Source organism: Ambystoma mexicanum, chromosome 2p, assembly GCF_040938575.1.
Source record: "Ambystoma mexicanum isolate Mex_15411 chromosome 2p, UKY_AmexF1_1, whole genome shotgun sequence".
NCBI classification, from domain to species: Eukaryota; Metazoa; Chordata; class Amphibia; order Caudata; family Ambystomatidae; genus Ambystoma; species Ambystoma mexicanum.
In genome coordinates, this window is record NC_090923.1 from 56,906,290 (window position 1) to 56,922,081 (window position 15,792).

A 15,792-nucleotide genomic window follows, 5' to 3' on the forward strand; every position below is an offset into this window, starting at 1 on the left:
CACCTCCAGCTCTGGCCCCATTGAAATGGAAAAGGGACTTAGTCCCTTTTCTCTATGGCAGCAGCCATCTTTGTGTCTTTTGTTTTTTCCTTGTGGCGCCAATCTCTGTAGGAAAAAAAAGAAAGCCATTCGCACCTCAGATGAATCCTGGGCATTGTCTGGCTTTCATGCCCCGGCGGGAGGGCAGACATGGCCGGTAACGACCCCGAGCCCTCCGTGAGGCCCTCTCTTTGCTTAGGACTACCATGGTTCGGACTGGTGGGCAGTTACCGGCTATGTCTGCCCTCCTGCTGGAGCATGAAAGCTGTAAGAATGCACACTTGTAGAGTGTTGAGTGAGATAGTCACCTAAGAGATGGCAAGGGATTGAGATTCTGCACCCTGGAAGAAGTGTTGAGCGAGATAGTTACCTAAGAGAAGGCAAGGGATTGAGATTCTGCACCCTGGGAGAAGGGTTGAGCGAGATTCTGCACCCTGGGAGAAGTGTTGAGCGAGATAGTCACCAAAGGGAAGGCAAGGGATTAATATTCTGCGCCCTGGGAGAAGTGTTGAGCGAGATAGTCACCTAAGAGAAGGCAAGGGATTGAGATTCTGCACCCTGGGAGAAGTGTTGAGCGAGATAGTCACCTAAGAGATGGCAAGGGATTGAGATTCTGCACCCTGGGAGAAGTGTTGAGCGAGATAGTCACCTAAGAGATGGCAAGGGATTGAGATTCTGCACCCTGGGAGAAGTGTTGAGCGAGATAGTCACCTAAGAGATGGCAAGGGATTGAGATTCTGCACCCTGGGAGAAGTGTTGAGCGAGATAGTCACCTAAGAGATGGCAAGGGATTGAGATTCTGCGCCCTGGGAGAAGCGTTGAGCGAGATAGTCACCAAAGAGAAGGCAAGGGATTAATATTCTGCGCCCTGGGAGAAGCGTTGAGCGAGATAGTCACCTAAGAGAAGGCAAGGGATTGAGATTCTGCACCCTGGGAGAAGCGTTGAGCGAGATAGTCACCTAAGAGAAGACAAGGGATTGAGATTCTGCACCCTGGGCGAAGTGTTGAGCGAGATAGTCACCTAAGAGAAGGCAAGGGATTGAGATTCTGCACCCTGGGATAAGTGTTGAGCGAGATAGTCACCTAAGAGAAGGCAAGGGATTGAGATTCTGCACCCTGGGAGAAGTGTTGAGCGAGATAGTCACCAAAGAGAAGGCAAAGGATTAATATTCTGCGCCCTGGGAGAAGTGTTGAGCGAGATAGTCACCAAAGAGAAGGCAAAGGATTAATATTCTGCACCCTGGGAGAAGTGTTGAGCGAGATAGTCACCTAAGAGAAGGCAAGGGATTGAGATTCTGCACCCTGGGAGAAGTGTTGAGCGAGATAGTCACCTAAGAGAAGGCAAGGGATTGAGATTCTGCGCCCTGGGAGAATTGTTGAGCGAGATAGTCACCTAAGAGAAGGCAAGGGATTGAGATTCTGCACCCTGGGAGAAGGGTTGAGCGAGATTCTGCACCCTGGGAGAAGTGTTGAGCGAGATAGTCACCAAAGAGAAGGCAAGGGATTGAGATTCTGCGCCCTGGGAGAAGTGTTGAGCGAGATAGTCACCTAAGAGAAGGCAAGGGATTGAGATTCTGCACCCTGGGAGAAGTGTTGAGCGAGATAGTCACCAAAGAGAAGGCAAGGGATTGAGATTCTGCGCCCTGGGAGAAGTGTTGAGCGAGATAGTCACCTAAGAGAAGGCAAGGGATTGAGATTCTGCACCCTGGGAGAAGTGTTGAGCGAGATAGTCACCTAAGAGAAGGCAAGGGATTGAGATTCTGCACCCTGGGAGAAGGGTTGAGCGAGATTCTGCACCCTGGGAGAAGTGTTGAGCGAGATAGTCACCAAAGAGAAGGCAAGGGATTAATATTCTGCGCCCTGGGAGAAGTGTTGAGCGAGATAGTCACCTAAGAGAAGGCAATGGATTGAGATTCTGAACCCTGGGAGAAGTGTTGAGCGAGATAGTCACCTAAGAGATGGCAAGGGATTGAGATTCTGCACCCTGGAAGAAGTGTTGAGCGAGATAGTTACCTAAGAGAAGGCAAGGGATTGAGATTCTGCACCCTGGGAGAAGGGTTGAGCGAGATTCTGCACCCTGGGAGAAGTGTTGAGCGATATAGTCACCAAAGGGAAGGCAAGGGATTAATATTCTGCGCCCTGGGAGAAGTGTTGAGCGAGATAGTCACCTAAGAGAAGGCAAGGGATTGAGATTCTGCACCCTGGGAGAAGTGTTGAGCGAGATAGTCACCTAAGAGATGGCAAGGGATTGAGATTCTGCACCCTGGGAGAAGTGTTGCGCGAGATAGTCACCTAAGAGATGGCAAGGGATTGAGATTCTGCACCCTGGGAGAAGTGTTGAGCGAGATAGTCACCTAAGAGATGGCAAGGGATTGAGATTCTGCGCCCTGGGAGAAGCGTTGAGCGAGATAGTCACCAAAGAGAAGGCAAGGGATTAATATTCTGCGCCCTGGGAGAAGCGTTGAGCGAGATAGTCACCTAAGAGAAGGCAAGGGATTGAGATTCTGCACCCTGGGAGAAGTGTTGAGCGAGATAGTCACCTAAGAGAAGACAAGGGATTGAGATTCTGCACCCTGGGCGAAGTGTTGAGCGAGATAGTCACCTAAGAGAAGGCAAGGGATTGAGATTCTGCACCCTGGGATAAGTGTTGAGCGAGATAGTCACCTAAGAGAAGGCAAGGGATTGAGATTCTGCACCCTGGGAGAAGTGTTGAGCGAGATAGTCACCAAAGAGAAGGCAAAGGATTAATATTCTGCGCCCTGGGAGAAGTGTTGTGCGAGATAGTCACCAAAGAGAAGGCAAAGGATTAATATTCTGCACCCTGGGAGAAGTGTTGAGCGAGATAGTCACCTAAGAGAAGGCAAGGGATTGAGATTCTGCACCCTGGGAGAAGTGTTGAGCGAGATAGTCACCTAAGAGAAGGCAAGGGATTGAGATTCTGCGCCCTGGGAGAATTGTTGAGCGAGATAGTCACCTAAGAGAAGGCAAGGGATTGAGATTCTGCACCCTGGGAGAAGGGTTGAGCGAGATTCTGCACCCTGGGAGAAGTGTTGAGCGAGATAGTCACCAAAGAGAAGGCAAGGGATTGAGATTCTGTGCCCTGGGAGAAGTGTTGAGCGAGATAGTCACCTAAGAGAAGGCAAGGGATTGAGATTCTGCACCCTGGGAGAAGTGTTGAGCGAGATAGTCACCAAAGAGAAGGCAAGGGATTGAGATTCTGCGCCCTGGGAGAAGTGTTGAGCGAGATAGTCACCTAAGAGAAGGCAAGGGATTGAGATTCTGCACCCTGGGAGAAGTGTTGAGCGAGATAGTCACCTAAGAGAAGGCAAGGGATTGAGATTCTGCACCCTGGGAGAAGGGTTGAGCGAGATTCTGCACCCTGGGAGAAGTGTTGAGCAAGATAGTCACCAAAGAGAAGGCAAGGGATTAATATTCTGCGCCCTGGGAGAAGTGTTGAGCGAGATAGTCACCTAAGAGAAGGCAATGGATTGAGATTCTGAACCCTGGGAGAAGTGTTGAGCGAGATAGTCACCTAAGAGATGGCAAGGGATTGAGATTCTGCACCCTGGAAGAAGTGTTGAGCGAGATAGTTACCTAAGAGAAGGCAAGGGATTGAGATTATGCACCCTGGGAGAAGGGTTGAGCGAGATTCTGCACCCTGGGAGAAGTGTTGAGCGATATAGTCACCAAAGGGAAGGCAAGGGATTAATATTCTGCGCCCTGGGAGAAGTGTTGAGCGAGATAGTCACCTAAGAGAAGGCAAGGGATTGAGATTCTGCACCCTGGGAGAAGTGTTGAGCGAGATAGTCACCTAAGAGATGGCAAGGGATTGAGATTCTGCACCCTGGGAGAAGTGTTGAGCGAGATAGTCACCTAAGAGATGGCAAGGGATTGAGATTCTGCACCCTGGGAGAAGTGTTGAGCGAGATAGTCACCTAAGAGATGGCAAGGGATTGAGATTCTGCACCCTGGGAGAAGTGTTGAGCGAGATAGTCACCTAAGAGATGGCAAGGGATTGAGATTCTGCGCCCTGGGAGAAGCGTTGAGCGAGATAGTCACCAAAGAGAAGGCAAGGGATTAATATTCTGCGCCCTGGGAGAAGCGTTGAGCGAGATAGTCACCTAAGAGAAGGCAAGGGATTGAGATTCTGCACCCTGGGAGAAGTGTTGAGCGAGATAGTCACCTAAGAGAAGACAAGGGATTGAGATTCTGCACCCTGGGCGAAGTGTTGAGCGAGATAGTCACCTAAGAGAAGGCAAGGGATTGAGATTCTGCACCCTGGGATAAGTGTTGAGCGAGATAGTCACCTAAGAGAAGGCAAGGGATTGAGATTCTGCACCCTGGGAGAAGTGTTGAGCGAGATAGTCACCAAAGAGAAGGCAAAAGATTAATATTCTGCGCCCTGGGAGAAGTGTTGAGCGAGATAGTCACCAAAGAGAAGGCAAAGGATTAATATTCTGCACCCTGGGAGAAGTGTTGAGCGAGATAGTCACCTAAGAGAAGGCAAGGGATTGAGATTCTGCACCCTGGGAGAAGTGTTGAGCGAGATAGTCACCTAAGAGAAGGCAAGGGATTGAGATTCTGCGCCCTGGGAGAATTGTTGAGCGAGATAGTCACCTAAGAGAAGTCAAGGGATTGAGATTCTGCACCCTGGGAGAAGGGTTGAGCGAGATTCTGCACCCTGGGAGAAGTGTTGAGCGAGATAGTCACCAAAGAGAAGGCAAGGGATTGAGACTCTGCGCCATGGGAGAAGTGTTGAGCGAGATAGTCACCTAAGAGAAGGCAAGGGATTGAGATTCTGCACCCTGGGAGAAGTGTTGAGCGAGATAGTCACCAAAGAGAAGGCAAGGGATTGAGATTCTGCGCCCTGGGAGAAGTGTTGAGCGAGATAGTCACCTAAGAGAAGGCAAGGGATTGAGATTCTGCACCCTGGGAGAAGTGTTGAGCGAGATAGTCACCTAAGAGAAGGCAAGGGATTGAGATTCTGCACCCTGGGAGAAGGGTTGAGCGAGATTCTGCACCCTGGGAGAAGTGTTGAGCGAGATAGTCACCAAAGAGAAGGCAAGGGATTGAGATTCTGCACCCTGGGAGAAGGGTTGAGCGAGATTCTGCACCTTGGGAGAAGTGTTGAGCGAGATAGTCACCAAAGAGAAGGCAATGGATTGAGATTCTGCACCCTGGGAGAAGGGTTGAGCGAGATTCTGCACCCTGGGAGAAGTGTTGAGCGAGATAGTCACAAAAGAGAAGGCAAGGGATTGAGATTCTGCGCCCTGGGAGAAGTGTTGAGCGAGATAGTCACCTAAGAGAAGGCAAGGGATTGAGATTCTGCACCCTGGGAGAAGTGTTGAGCGAGATAGTCACCGAAGAGAAGGCAAGGGATTGAGATTTTACACCCTGGGAGAAGGGTTGAGCGAGATTCTGCACCCTGGGAGAAGTGTTGAGCGAGATAGTCACCAAAGAGAAGGCAAGGGATTGAGATTCTGCACCCTGGGAGAAGGGTTGAGCGAGATTCTGCACCCTGGGAGAAGTGTTGAGCGAGATAGTCACCAAAGAGAAGGCAAGGGATTGAGATTCTGCACCCTGGGAGAAGGGTTGAGCGAGATTCTGCACCCTGGGAGAAGTGTTGAGTGAGATAGTCACAAAAGAGAAGGCAAGGGATTGAGATTCTGCGCCCTGGGAGAAGTGTTGAGCGAGATAGTCACCTAAGAGAAAGCAAGGGATTGAGATTCTGCACCCTGGGAGAAGGGTTGAGCGAGATTCTGCACCCTGGGAGAAGTGTTGAGCGAGATAGTCACCTAAGAGAAGGCAAGGGATTGAGATTCTGCACCCTGGGAGAAGTGTTGAGCGAGATAGTCACCTAAGAGAAGGCAAGGGATTGAGATTCTGCACCCTGGGAGAAGTGTTGAGCGAGATAGTTACCTAAGAGAAGGCAAGGGATTGAGATTCTGCACCCTGGGAGAAGGGTTGAGCGAGATTCTGCACCCTGGGAGAAGTGTTGAGCGAGATAGTCACCTAAGAGAAGGCAAGGGATTGAGATTCTGCACCCTGGGAGAAGTGTTGAGCGAGATAGTCACCTAAGAGAAGGCAAGGGATTGAGATTCTGCGCCCTGGGAGAATTGTTGAGCGAGATAGTCACCTAAGAGAAGGCAAGGGATTGAGATTCTGCACCCTGGGAGAAGGTTTGAGCGAGATTCTGCACCCTGGGAGAAGTGTTGAGCGAGATAGTCACCAAAGAGAAGGCAAGGGATTGAGATTCTGCGCCCTGGGAGAAGTGTTGAGCGAGATAGTCACCTAAGAGAAGGCAAGGGATTGAGATTCTGCACCCTGGGAGAAGTGTTGAGCGAGATAGTCACCAAAGAGAAGGCAAGGGATTGAGATTCTGCGCCCTGGGAGAAGTGTTGAGCGAGATAGTCACCTAAGAGAAGGCAAGGGATTGAGATTCTGCACCCTGGGAGAAGTGTTGAGCGAGATAGTCACCTAAGAGAAGGCAAGGGATTGAGATTCTGCACCCTGGGAGAAGGGTTGAGCGAGATTCTGCACCCTGGGAGAAGTGTTGAGCGAGATAGTCATCAAAGAGAAGGCAAGGGATTGAGATTCTGCACCCTGGGAGAAGTGTTGAGCGAGATAGTCACCAAAGAGAAGGCAATGGATTGAGATTCTGCACCCTGGGAGAAGGGTTGAGCGAGATTCTGCACCCTGGGAGAAGTGTTGAGCGAGATAGTCACAAAAGAGAAGGCAAGGGATTGAGATTCTGCGCCCTGGGAGAAGTGTTGAGCGAGATAGTCACCTAAGAGAAGGCAAGGGATTGAGATTCTGCACCCTGGGAGAAGTGTTGAGCGAGATAGTCACCGAAGAGAAGGCAAGGGATTGAGATTTTGCACCCTGGGAGAAGGGTTGATCGAGATTCTGCACCCTGGGAGAAGTGTTGAGCGAGATAGTCACCAAAGAGAAGGCAAGGGATTGAGATTCTGCACCCTGGGAGAAGGGTTGAGCGAGATTCTGCACCCTGGGAGAAGTGTTGAGCGAGATAGTCACCAAAGAGAAGGCAAGGGATTGAGATTCTGCACCCTGGGAGAAGGGTTGAGCGAGATTCTGCACCCTGGGAGAAGTGTTGAGTGAGATAGTCACAAAAGAGAAAGCAAGGGATTGAGATTCTGCGCCCTGGGAGAAGTGTTGAGCGAGATAGTCACCTAAGAGAAAGCAAGGGATTGAGATTCTGCACCCTGGGAGAAGGGTTGAGCGAGATTCTGCACCCTGGGAGAAGTGTTGAGCGAGATAGTCACCTAAGAGAAGGCAAGGGATTGAGATTCTGCACCCTGGGAGAAGTGTTGAGCGAGATAGTCACCTAAGAGAAGGCAAGGGATTGAGATTCTGCACCCTGGGAGAAGTGTTGAGCGAGATAGTTACCTAAGAGAAGGCAAGGGATTGAGATTCTGCACCCTGGGAGAAGGGTTGAGCGAGATTCTGCACCCTGGGAGAAGTGTTGAGCGAGATAGTCACCTAAGAGAAGACAAGGGATTGAGATTCTGCGCCCTGGGAGAAGTGTTGAGCGAGATAGTCACCTAAGAAAAGGCAAGGGTTGAGATTCTGCACCCTGGGAGAAGTGTTGAGCAAGATAGTCACCTAAGAGAAGGCAACGGGTTGAGATTCTGCACCCAGGAGCGAGATAGTCACCTAAGAGAAGGCAAGGGATTGAGATTCTGCACCCTGGGAGAAGTGTTGAGCGAGATAGTCACCTAAGAGAAGGCAAGGGATTGAGATTCTGCACCCTGGGAGAAGTGTTGAGCGAGATAGTCACCTAAGAGAAGGCAAGGGATTGAAATTCTGCACCCAGGGAGAAGTGTTGAGCGAGATAGTCACCTTAGAGAAGGCAAGGGGTTGAGATTCTGCACCCTGGGAGAAGTTTTGAGCGAGATAGTCACCTTAGAGAAGGCAAGGGGTTGAGATTCTGCACCCTGGGAGAAGTTTTGAGCGAGATAGTCACCTAAGAGACGGCAAGGGGTTGAGATTCTGCACCCTGGGAGAAGTGTTGAGCGAGATAGTCACCTAAGAGAAGGCAAGGGGTTGAGATTCTGCACCCTGGGAGAAGTGTTGAGCGAGATAGTCACCTAAGAGAAGGCAAGGGATTGAGATTCTGCTCCCTGGGAGAAGGAGAAACCCAAATTGTGAATGAAGCCAGGGCAAGAAAATGAAACAATACACACTCATAAAGCGAGATAGTTAAATAAGCGATGTCAAGTGAATGAGATTCTGCAACCCTGGGAGACAGAGGCTAATCCCAAAGTACCACAGAAATAAGAGAAAGAACGCTGACAGACTGCACTCTGGGAGCGAGCAAGACGAGAACCAGAAAGAAATCATTTAAATTGCAGCAATCTGGGAAAAACAGTTCAGCTTCAGAAAATGACCTGAAATGGAAAAAGTAACCAAGAGGAATATTACATCTGGGGAAGCATTCTGGGACATGTAGTAGGCGTCAAAAGGCTATTCAAGGCCTTCATTTGGGCACTTAAATTGAGAGATAGGTGTGTCCCCCCAAAGCTGGAGGTAGAAGGTCTTCCTGGCAGCAGTCTTTTACTTTAATTTTCACTTTATTCTTTGAGACACCCTGTGACACTCAGGCATGTGTCATCTTTCGGTCTTGCTTGTATCTGTTCACAAAACTATTAATTTGCATATTCTGATCACTTTCACGCTACAACATCAAGTTCTCCTTTGAAACTGGTAAAGAGCAGGAATGTTTGGTTGTCTTAGATAGTTAAGAGATTATACTAAGTAAGGACAAGAGACACTTGTCAAGGCAGCATGAATATTGGATGAAGAATGGAAGTGACCCGTCCTTATGTGCAATGATCCTGCGTGAACTTCATAAAGTGCAATGTTCATGAAGTCCCTCGGGTTCCACATCGACAAACACCTCTCCTTCAAGACAATCATAGCTAAGAAAACTCATACAGCTTGGTATCAGCTCTCTCTCCTGCGAAAAGTCAGGCCCTTCCTCCCTCTGGAATTCTATAGATCCACAGCTCCCGCACTTGTCCTATCCCACCAGTATGGGGGCAATGCACTCCTCGAAGGCCTCTCGTCATCCTCCCTTGTGCCCCTGAGAAGTGACCACACGCAGCCACACGCCTCACTACGCAGATACGACCAAATCACCCTGATACTCATCGACCATCACTGTCTCCCACTGCATGAACAAATCAACTTCAAGTCTTGCTGCATCATTTATAAGGCGGGTTTCCTCAAGCAACCCAGCTACCTCGCAGAGAAACCTAGCATCTCCGGTGGACAGCGCACCACCAGAAGCCAGGACACATGCAGACTTGAAATCTGCCGCTGTAAAAAGGAAAGGACCAGGAAACAAGCCTTCTCTGCTGCTGCCCCAAGACTATGGGACCTCCTACGCATCAGCATCAGACACGCCCCCACGGTCCTACAATTCAGAAAAGAACTCAAGACCAACCTATTTAAGGAGTCTCTCCTCTTCAACACCTAGGCTATTACGTCACCCTTTGCACCACCTGGCTCTCTAGACACCACCCACCGCTTTCCTCCTGGTAGAGCTGTAGCCCTTCTCTCTGTCCCTCTATATCATACAGAGGGAGGCTCTCTGTAAAGCTCTCCGTTATGTATCTGTATTGTTGTACCCCTCTGTAAAGTGCTCCGTTGACTCTCAAAGCCAGTCTTCGCTCAATAAACACAATAATAATAATAAATAATAATAATGGAGGGAGCTGCAAAACATGAACTAGTACAGTAGAGAGAGAATGATTATGATTAAGGATTTACCTCAATAGCATATTTTAACTATGGACGTACCCAATGCACCGATTGAACTCTTGGCATGAGTCATCTTAATTCAAGCACTTCCATTGGGCCTCATGGCGAGTTTGGAGATATTAGCCGTGCTAAATCCACCAAATAGACATACATCGGCCACAACTGGTAACTGTGGAATTTCCACCTGATTACGAGTTGTAGTTAGTCCGCATTCTGAAGTGCTATCGGACATGAGGAAATTAAGAAATTCCTGCTGGAGTCAATTCCACTGGAGGAAATGTCTTCTTTTCTTCGGGAGGTAAAGCCTACATGCATATGCCAGAGGTATTTCCTCCTGTTGGGTTTGCAGCTCATGCTGGCCCATTACGGGTTGGGCAGCAATTCAGAAATAAATCTGCTGATTTACTGCCAACGTCGTTTACTGTTACCACGACACAGCCCGTCGGCTTGCCACGGTATAACGAGTGGTGATAGAGCGGTATAATTTATGTTTCAGGCATCCATAATACTCCATGGGTATTTTAGTGGATTTAGCACTAGTGGTAATTATGAACAGTATTTCCGCTGCTTTTGGAGCACCTCCAGCTTTTTGCTTCAGGTGAATTCTTCACTTTTCCTCCACACTCAGAATTCGGCGGTGTGGTAAGAACAGTGGTCATCCCTAAGCTTGCAATAAAAAGTGGTGTTGATGGAATTACTGCCACTTTTTTTTGCTGGACTCCGAATAATCGCTACTTTTCTGCAGACCTGTGTGAACTGAGATCATTCAATGCGGACATCAGCTAAAAAGTAGTCCCATGTTATTCAGGGCTGGATGGAATATTGGAAGAATCTACAAAGTAATAATATAAACACAGGATTTAAAAATTCAGACGTAACAATGTATAAGACATGGCTCATAATTGATTAATGCAATATGATTTTGACTGAAGAGTGGTCCAAGAGGAAGCTGGTGAACCTTATGGCTGATTGAAACTCCCCCATACCTTCCGCTGGACCATCTAATTAGTGAACAGCAGGTACAAGTGATAAATAGACTACTACTAATGCAGCTACTTTGAATAAGTGTTTTAGGAAAACACCCTGGCGGAGGAAAAGATGTAGTAACCTTGCACCAGAGGGAAAAGCAAAAGTGACTGTGCATACCTCCAGGTTGCCGTTATCCTAACTGGGAAGACACACTCCCAGTAAAGCCTAGTTTCATACATATTCTATTGGGCGATACATTTGGTCATTATCAGCCTGGATGCTGCAATCCTTCAGACTGTTTGTCTCCAGCTCTGTCTTTGCTATGACACTATCATTACATTTAGTCTCCAGCTCAGTCTCCAGCTCTGCTAAGACACTATCATTACTTTAGATACCCATGCCCCTTTCCTGCTATTCTGAGCTGTCTCCACATGCTGCAGAAGCAGATCAGTGAGTGTCTGCTTGCGATGGATGTGCGGGCATGGACAATAAACAGGATAATGAGGTCTCCACGCTTTTATTTCCACATTTGCAGCACTTAGAATGAAGCTGTCAGTCTGCACTTCTGTCTTTGGTCTTACGCAAGTTGATGTTGATGGTTTATTGACAGTTCAGGCCCTCCCTTTTCGTGGCAACTGCTGCCTCCTAGAATGTACTTCCGGGGCATGGTGAAGTCCTGTGAGAAGGAGCCTGACCTGATAAAGCTTCAGGCAGTGGAACCCCTTCCGGGTCATTCTAATCCGTATGTATTCATCTAGGGTTTACCGGTCTTTCACCCCATACATATGAATAGTGCCAATGTTGCCATGACACTGACCTCCCGGCCTCTGCGACTAACTCAGCCATTCAGTTTGACCGATTGGACCTAGCTTTTGCGAAGCAGTCATGAGCACAAATCAACAAAATGATCCATGTCGGGGGCTTTGAGGTACCCAGGCCTCGCGTTTTCGCTCCATGCTGCGTGCATAGAATAGATGATGCAGTGATGTTTAGAACAAGTAGCTGCACACAGAGAATCTCAGCAATTGTTACGGCTGTGAGTCTCCAGCCTGTCAGTCTCTGTGGCCCATATTATAACTAGGGTGAACAGATTTAAAAAGTAAAACACCAGGCCGTGGCAACTAATATAAAAGTAGGACTAAGTCTTGAGAGTGGCTGTCAAGGCACTACACTTCAGTAACGGTTGGAGGAGAAGGAGGTTTAAGTGTTACTGGTGGAATAAACACATATTATAATTAACTTATCACACACTACCACTATCTTAATTCGCAAATGCAGCATTTCTTCGGTGCGAGAGTGTGCATTCCTGCCTACCAGCTATGAAGACGTGCTACCAAAAACCGGGACCACTGCAGTTTCCAATGGAAAAATAATCTTGAGAAAGGGCGACCGGGCACTCAATTCCAGGACAGTCCCGGCAAAACCGAGACATCTGATCCCCCCTGGGTCTTCGCGGTGTTTGTGATAGTACAGGTGTGGGGCCTGTGTAAATGCAAGAGTTGAATCCACCTGCAACAGCACTCAGCCACCAGAAGTTCATGCTTCAGGTCTGGAATATGTCTTTAGAATGATATTAGGTTACTGGGCTTCATTTGTGGAACTTTTGTGCATTTTGAATATAGCCACTGTGTAGAATTGAGCTGCGCTTGAATTCACCACCTTCTAAATTCAGCTGCATGTACAAAACCAAGAAACCAGCCAGGACACGGCCACCCACCCGCGCACATCTGCGATCATGCCCCGCATCGCACAACGCCTCTGCCATAAGAATGCAGCTATCCCCTAGGCAAAAATGGGGTCTAGCTACACACATAATGAGTCTCCTGCTCTTGCGTACTCTCCACTCTACCTCCAAGCACCCATCCACATGCCAGCTCACCATGGGTCGCTAGCAGGGACTTGGCCATCCCTACCTACCTTCGTATTGGCTAAAATGCACACATTTCCCATATCTTGAACTTCGGTCCTCCTAGGGCATTCACCTACAGCGCTATGAGGCCATACCAATGCGAAAAGGTGCTATAAAAATGACAATTACATTACATAAGATTGTATGTCCTTCATTGCGATTACACTTGGCTATAACCCGGGAAATCACAGAGCAAAAGCCTTCAGAGATGAGGTATGGCAGCTAAATTGTGCAAGTTATAACACCAGGGGAACCGATTACAGAACCTTTGCACAAGTGAAATTTTGCATGTTGTTGGCACTGCAACAAACTACACATTGTAATGCATTTTTTCATTGATTCCTATACAATTTCCTTTTTACACAAGGGAAATCTTTGCCCTTGTTCAAAAATGCACTGCAAGAGGTCATCTGTCCTATTATGGCAATGTGTGCACTTGTGCTTATGTTGTGCAAGGCACTTCTACTGTGAGTTTGGTACCTTTATTTGACATGAGATGAACAAAACGGGTGCAATTTTGAAAGCATTAGAAATAGCTGTAGGTTTTATACCGCAAGAGCCAAGCTGCCCAGAAGGACCGCTACCACGCAAGCTTGCCCTCTTGCCGGCCCCGTGCCATGCTCAGCTTGTGAACTCTGGTTGACCCTCTGATGTCTTTTTCCAACCTGAGTCAACATGGTGGGCCGCAGGGATCCACGCTGACCTTGACTTGTATTACCAGAGGTATCTGGGGACCCCTTGAGTGCTAATGGCGTCTATGCTCGTCCTGGATTCCCATAAGAAATCAGTGTAGGCTCCGCCCACTTCCGCAGTTAACTGTAATGACCAGTGGGGAACGTGGCTGGTTAATGACAGGCTCTGCCCGGGCCCGGCGCAGTCTGATTGGCCAGGCATTCTCCCGGGTGGGAATGTGAGTGTATACGTGCCCGCAGTGAACGTCACATGTGACCTTTGTCTTTCAGGACCGTGAAGGTGGACGTGTACGACTGGGATCGGACTGGCAGGTAATGCAGCGTGTGCAGGGTGAGAAGCATGCGACCTCATGTGCAATAACACAACCCTTCCATCAATGCCTGTTCCATCTGCATCAAAACATGCAACGACACATGCAACACATGCCGCCTCCTCCTGGGATGCTCAGAGCATCACCCGGGCGTTGAAGAACCTGGGCACACGTGTAAGTACGAGGGGAACGTGAAACTGCCCACGTGCATCACAATGTGTCGGACAGCACTGCATACTAGGCATGCAGCCGCCATGTTCCATGCACAGACTGAACCACCACACTGGGCCATCGGTGCCCTAAGTAGCCGCTTTCCACTAGTCTGCCAGCCTTGCTAGACAACCAATTAAAAGAGAGGAAATAGAGCGAGGCTGTCGGCCATCACACCCAGGTGTGCATGGGGTGTCCTGCTACTAGGCACTTCGCTGTGCACCACGTGGATGCTGTGACATGTGTGCTCCAGTGCTGTTCTGTGGTGCTGCACTGCAGCCACCCTTGCGATCTGCGGCGCTCTGGTACTAAAGCTGCCCGTATGTACGTAAAGGTAGTTCTGGGTTGTAGTGTCCTCGCCATCTGGTCTGCGTGAGCCATAATCAGGCGAATAGTGTGATGTCTCACATGGCCCTCTCGCACTATGCAGCAGCTCTGTGGCCCCTGTGCACTATGCAGCAGCTCTGTGCTGTAGTATGTCCTTGGACCCTTCGCACTATGCAGCAGCTCTGTGGCCCCTGTGCACTATGCAGCAGCTCTGTGCTGTAGTATGTCCTTGGTCCCTGTGCACTATGCAGCAGCTCTGTGGCCCCTGTGCACTATGCAGCAGCTCTGTGCTGTAGTATGTCCTTGGCCCCTGTGCACTATGCAGCAGCTCTGTGGCCCCTGTGCACTATGCAGCAGCTCTGTGCTGTAGTATGTCCTTGGTCCCTGTGCACTATGCAGCAGCTCTGTGGCCCCTGTGCACTATGCAGCAGCTCTGTGGCCCCTGTGCACTATGCAGCAGCTCTGTGCTGTAGTATGTTATTGGCCCCTCTGCACTATGCAGCAGCTCTGTTGCCCCTATGCACTATGCAGCAGCTCTGTGCTGTAGTATGTCCTTGGTCCCTGTGCACTATACAGCAGCTCTGTGTTCTGGTTTTTTAATAGCCCCTGTGAACTAAACAACAGTTCCACGTTCTAGTATGTTATTGATGCCTGTGCACTATACAGCAGTTCAATGTTCTAGTATGTTATTGGTGCCTGTGCACTATACAGCAGTTCCATGTTGTAGTATGTTAATGGTCCCTGGCACTTTACAGCAGTCCCATGTTGTAATATGTTATTGATGCCTGTGCACTATACAGCAGTCCCATGTTGTAATATGTTAGTGGTGCCTGTGCACTATACAGCAGTTCAATGTTCTAGTATGTTATTGGTGCCTGTGCACTATACAGCAGTTCCATGTTGTAGTATGTTAATGGTCCCTGGCACTTTACAGCAGTCCCATGTTGTAATATGTTATTGTTGCCTGTGCACTATACAGCAGTCCCATGTTGTAATATGTTAGTGGTGCCTGTGCACTATACAGCAGTTCAATGTTCTAGTATGTTATTGGTGCCCGGGCACTGCACAGCAGTTCCATGTTGTAGTATGTTATTGGTGCCTGTTGACTGTACAGCAGTTCCTTGTTGTAGTGTGTTATTGGTGCCTGGGCACTGCACAGCAGTTCCATATTGTAGTGTGTTATTGGTGCCTGGGCACTGCACAGCAGTTCCATATTGTAGTGTGTTATTGGTGCCTGGGCACTGCACAGCAGTTCCATATTGTAGTGTGTTATTGGTGCCCGGGCACTGCACAGCAGTTCCATGTTGTAGTGTGTTATTGGTGCCTGTGCACTGTACATCAGTTCCATGTTGTTGTGTCGGAATGTCATTAGTGCACTGACTGTAGTGATCAAGGAGAGTGAACTAGATCCAATTGGAGCAATACCCTGTATTCCTTCTCACCGGCTCTCTAGATCCCCTCCCAGGCAAGAAAGATCTCCGAAGCCTCGGTGGTGCAACATTGGTGTTGATCTTGAACACAATCAATGTGTTTATTTATTTATTATGTTATC

General features: G+C 48.8%; 1 protein-coding gene across 1 annotated transcript in view; it reads left to right on the forward strand.

Annotated features, from left to right (window-relative positions):
- The window catches only part of CPNE9 (copine family member 9), a 1,803,250-nt gene that overhangs the window by 1,488,233 nt on the left and 299,225 nt on the right, over nt 1-15,792 (forward strand). The window contains exon 11 of the mRNA XM_069643244.1: nt 13,663-13,704. Coding sequence (XP_069499345.1) covers nt 13,663-13,704 — 42 coding nt within the window. The remainder of the gene's footprint in view (nt 1-13,662; nt 13,705-15,792) is intronic.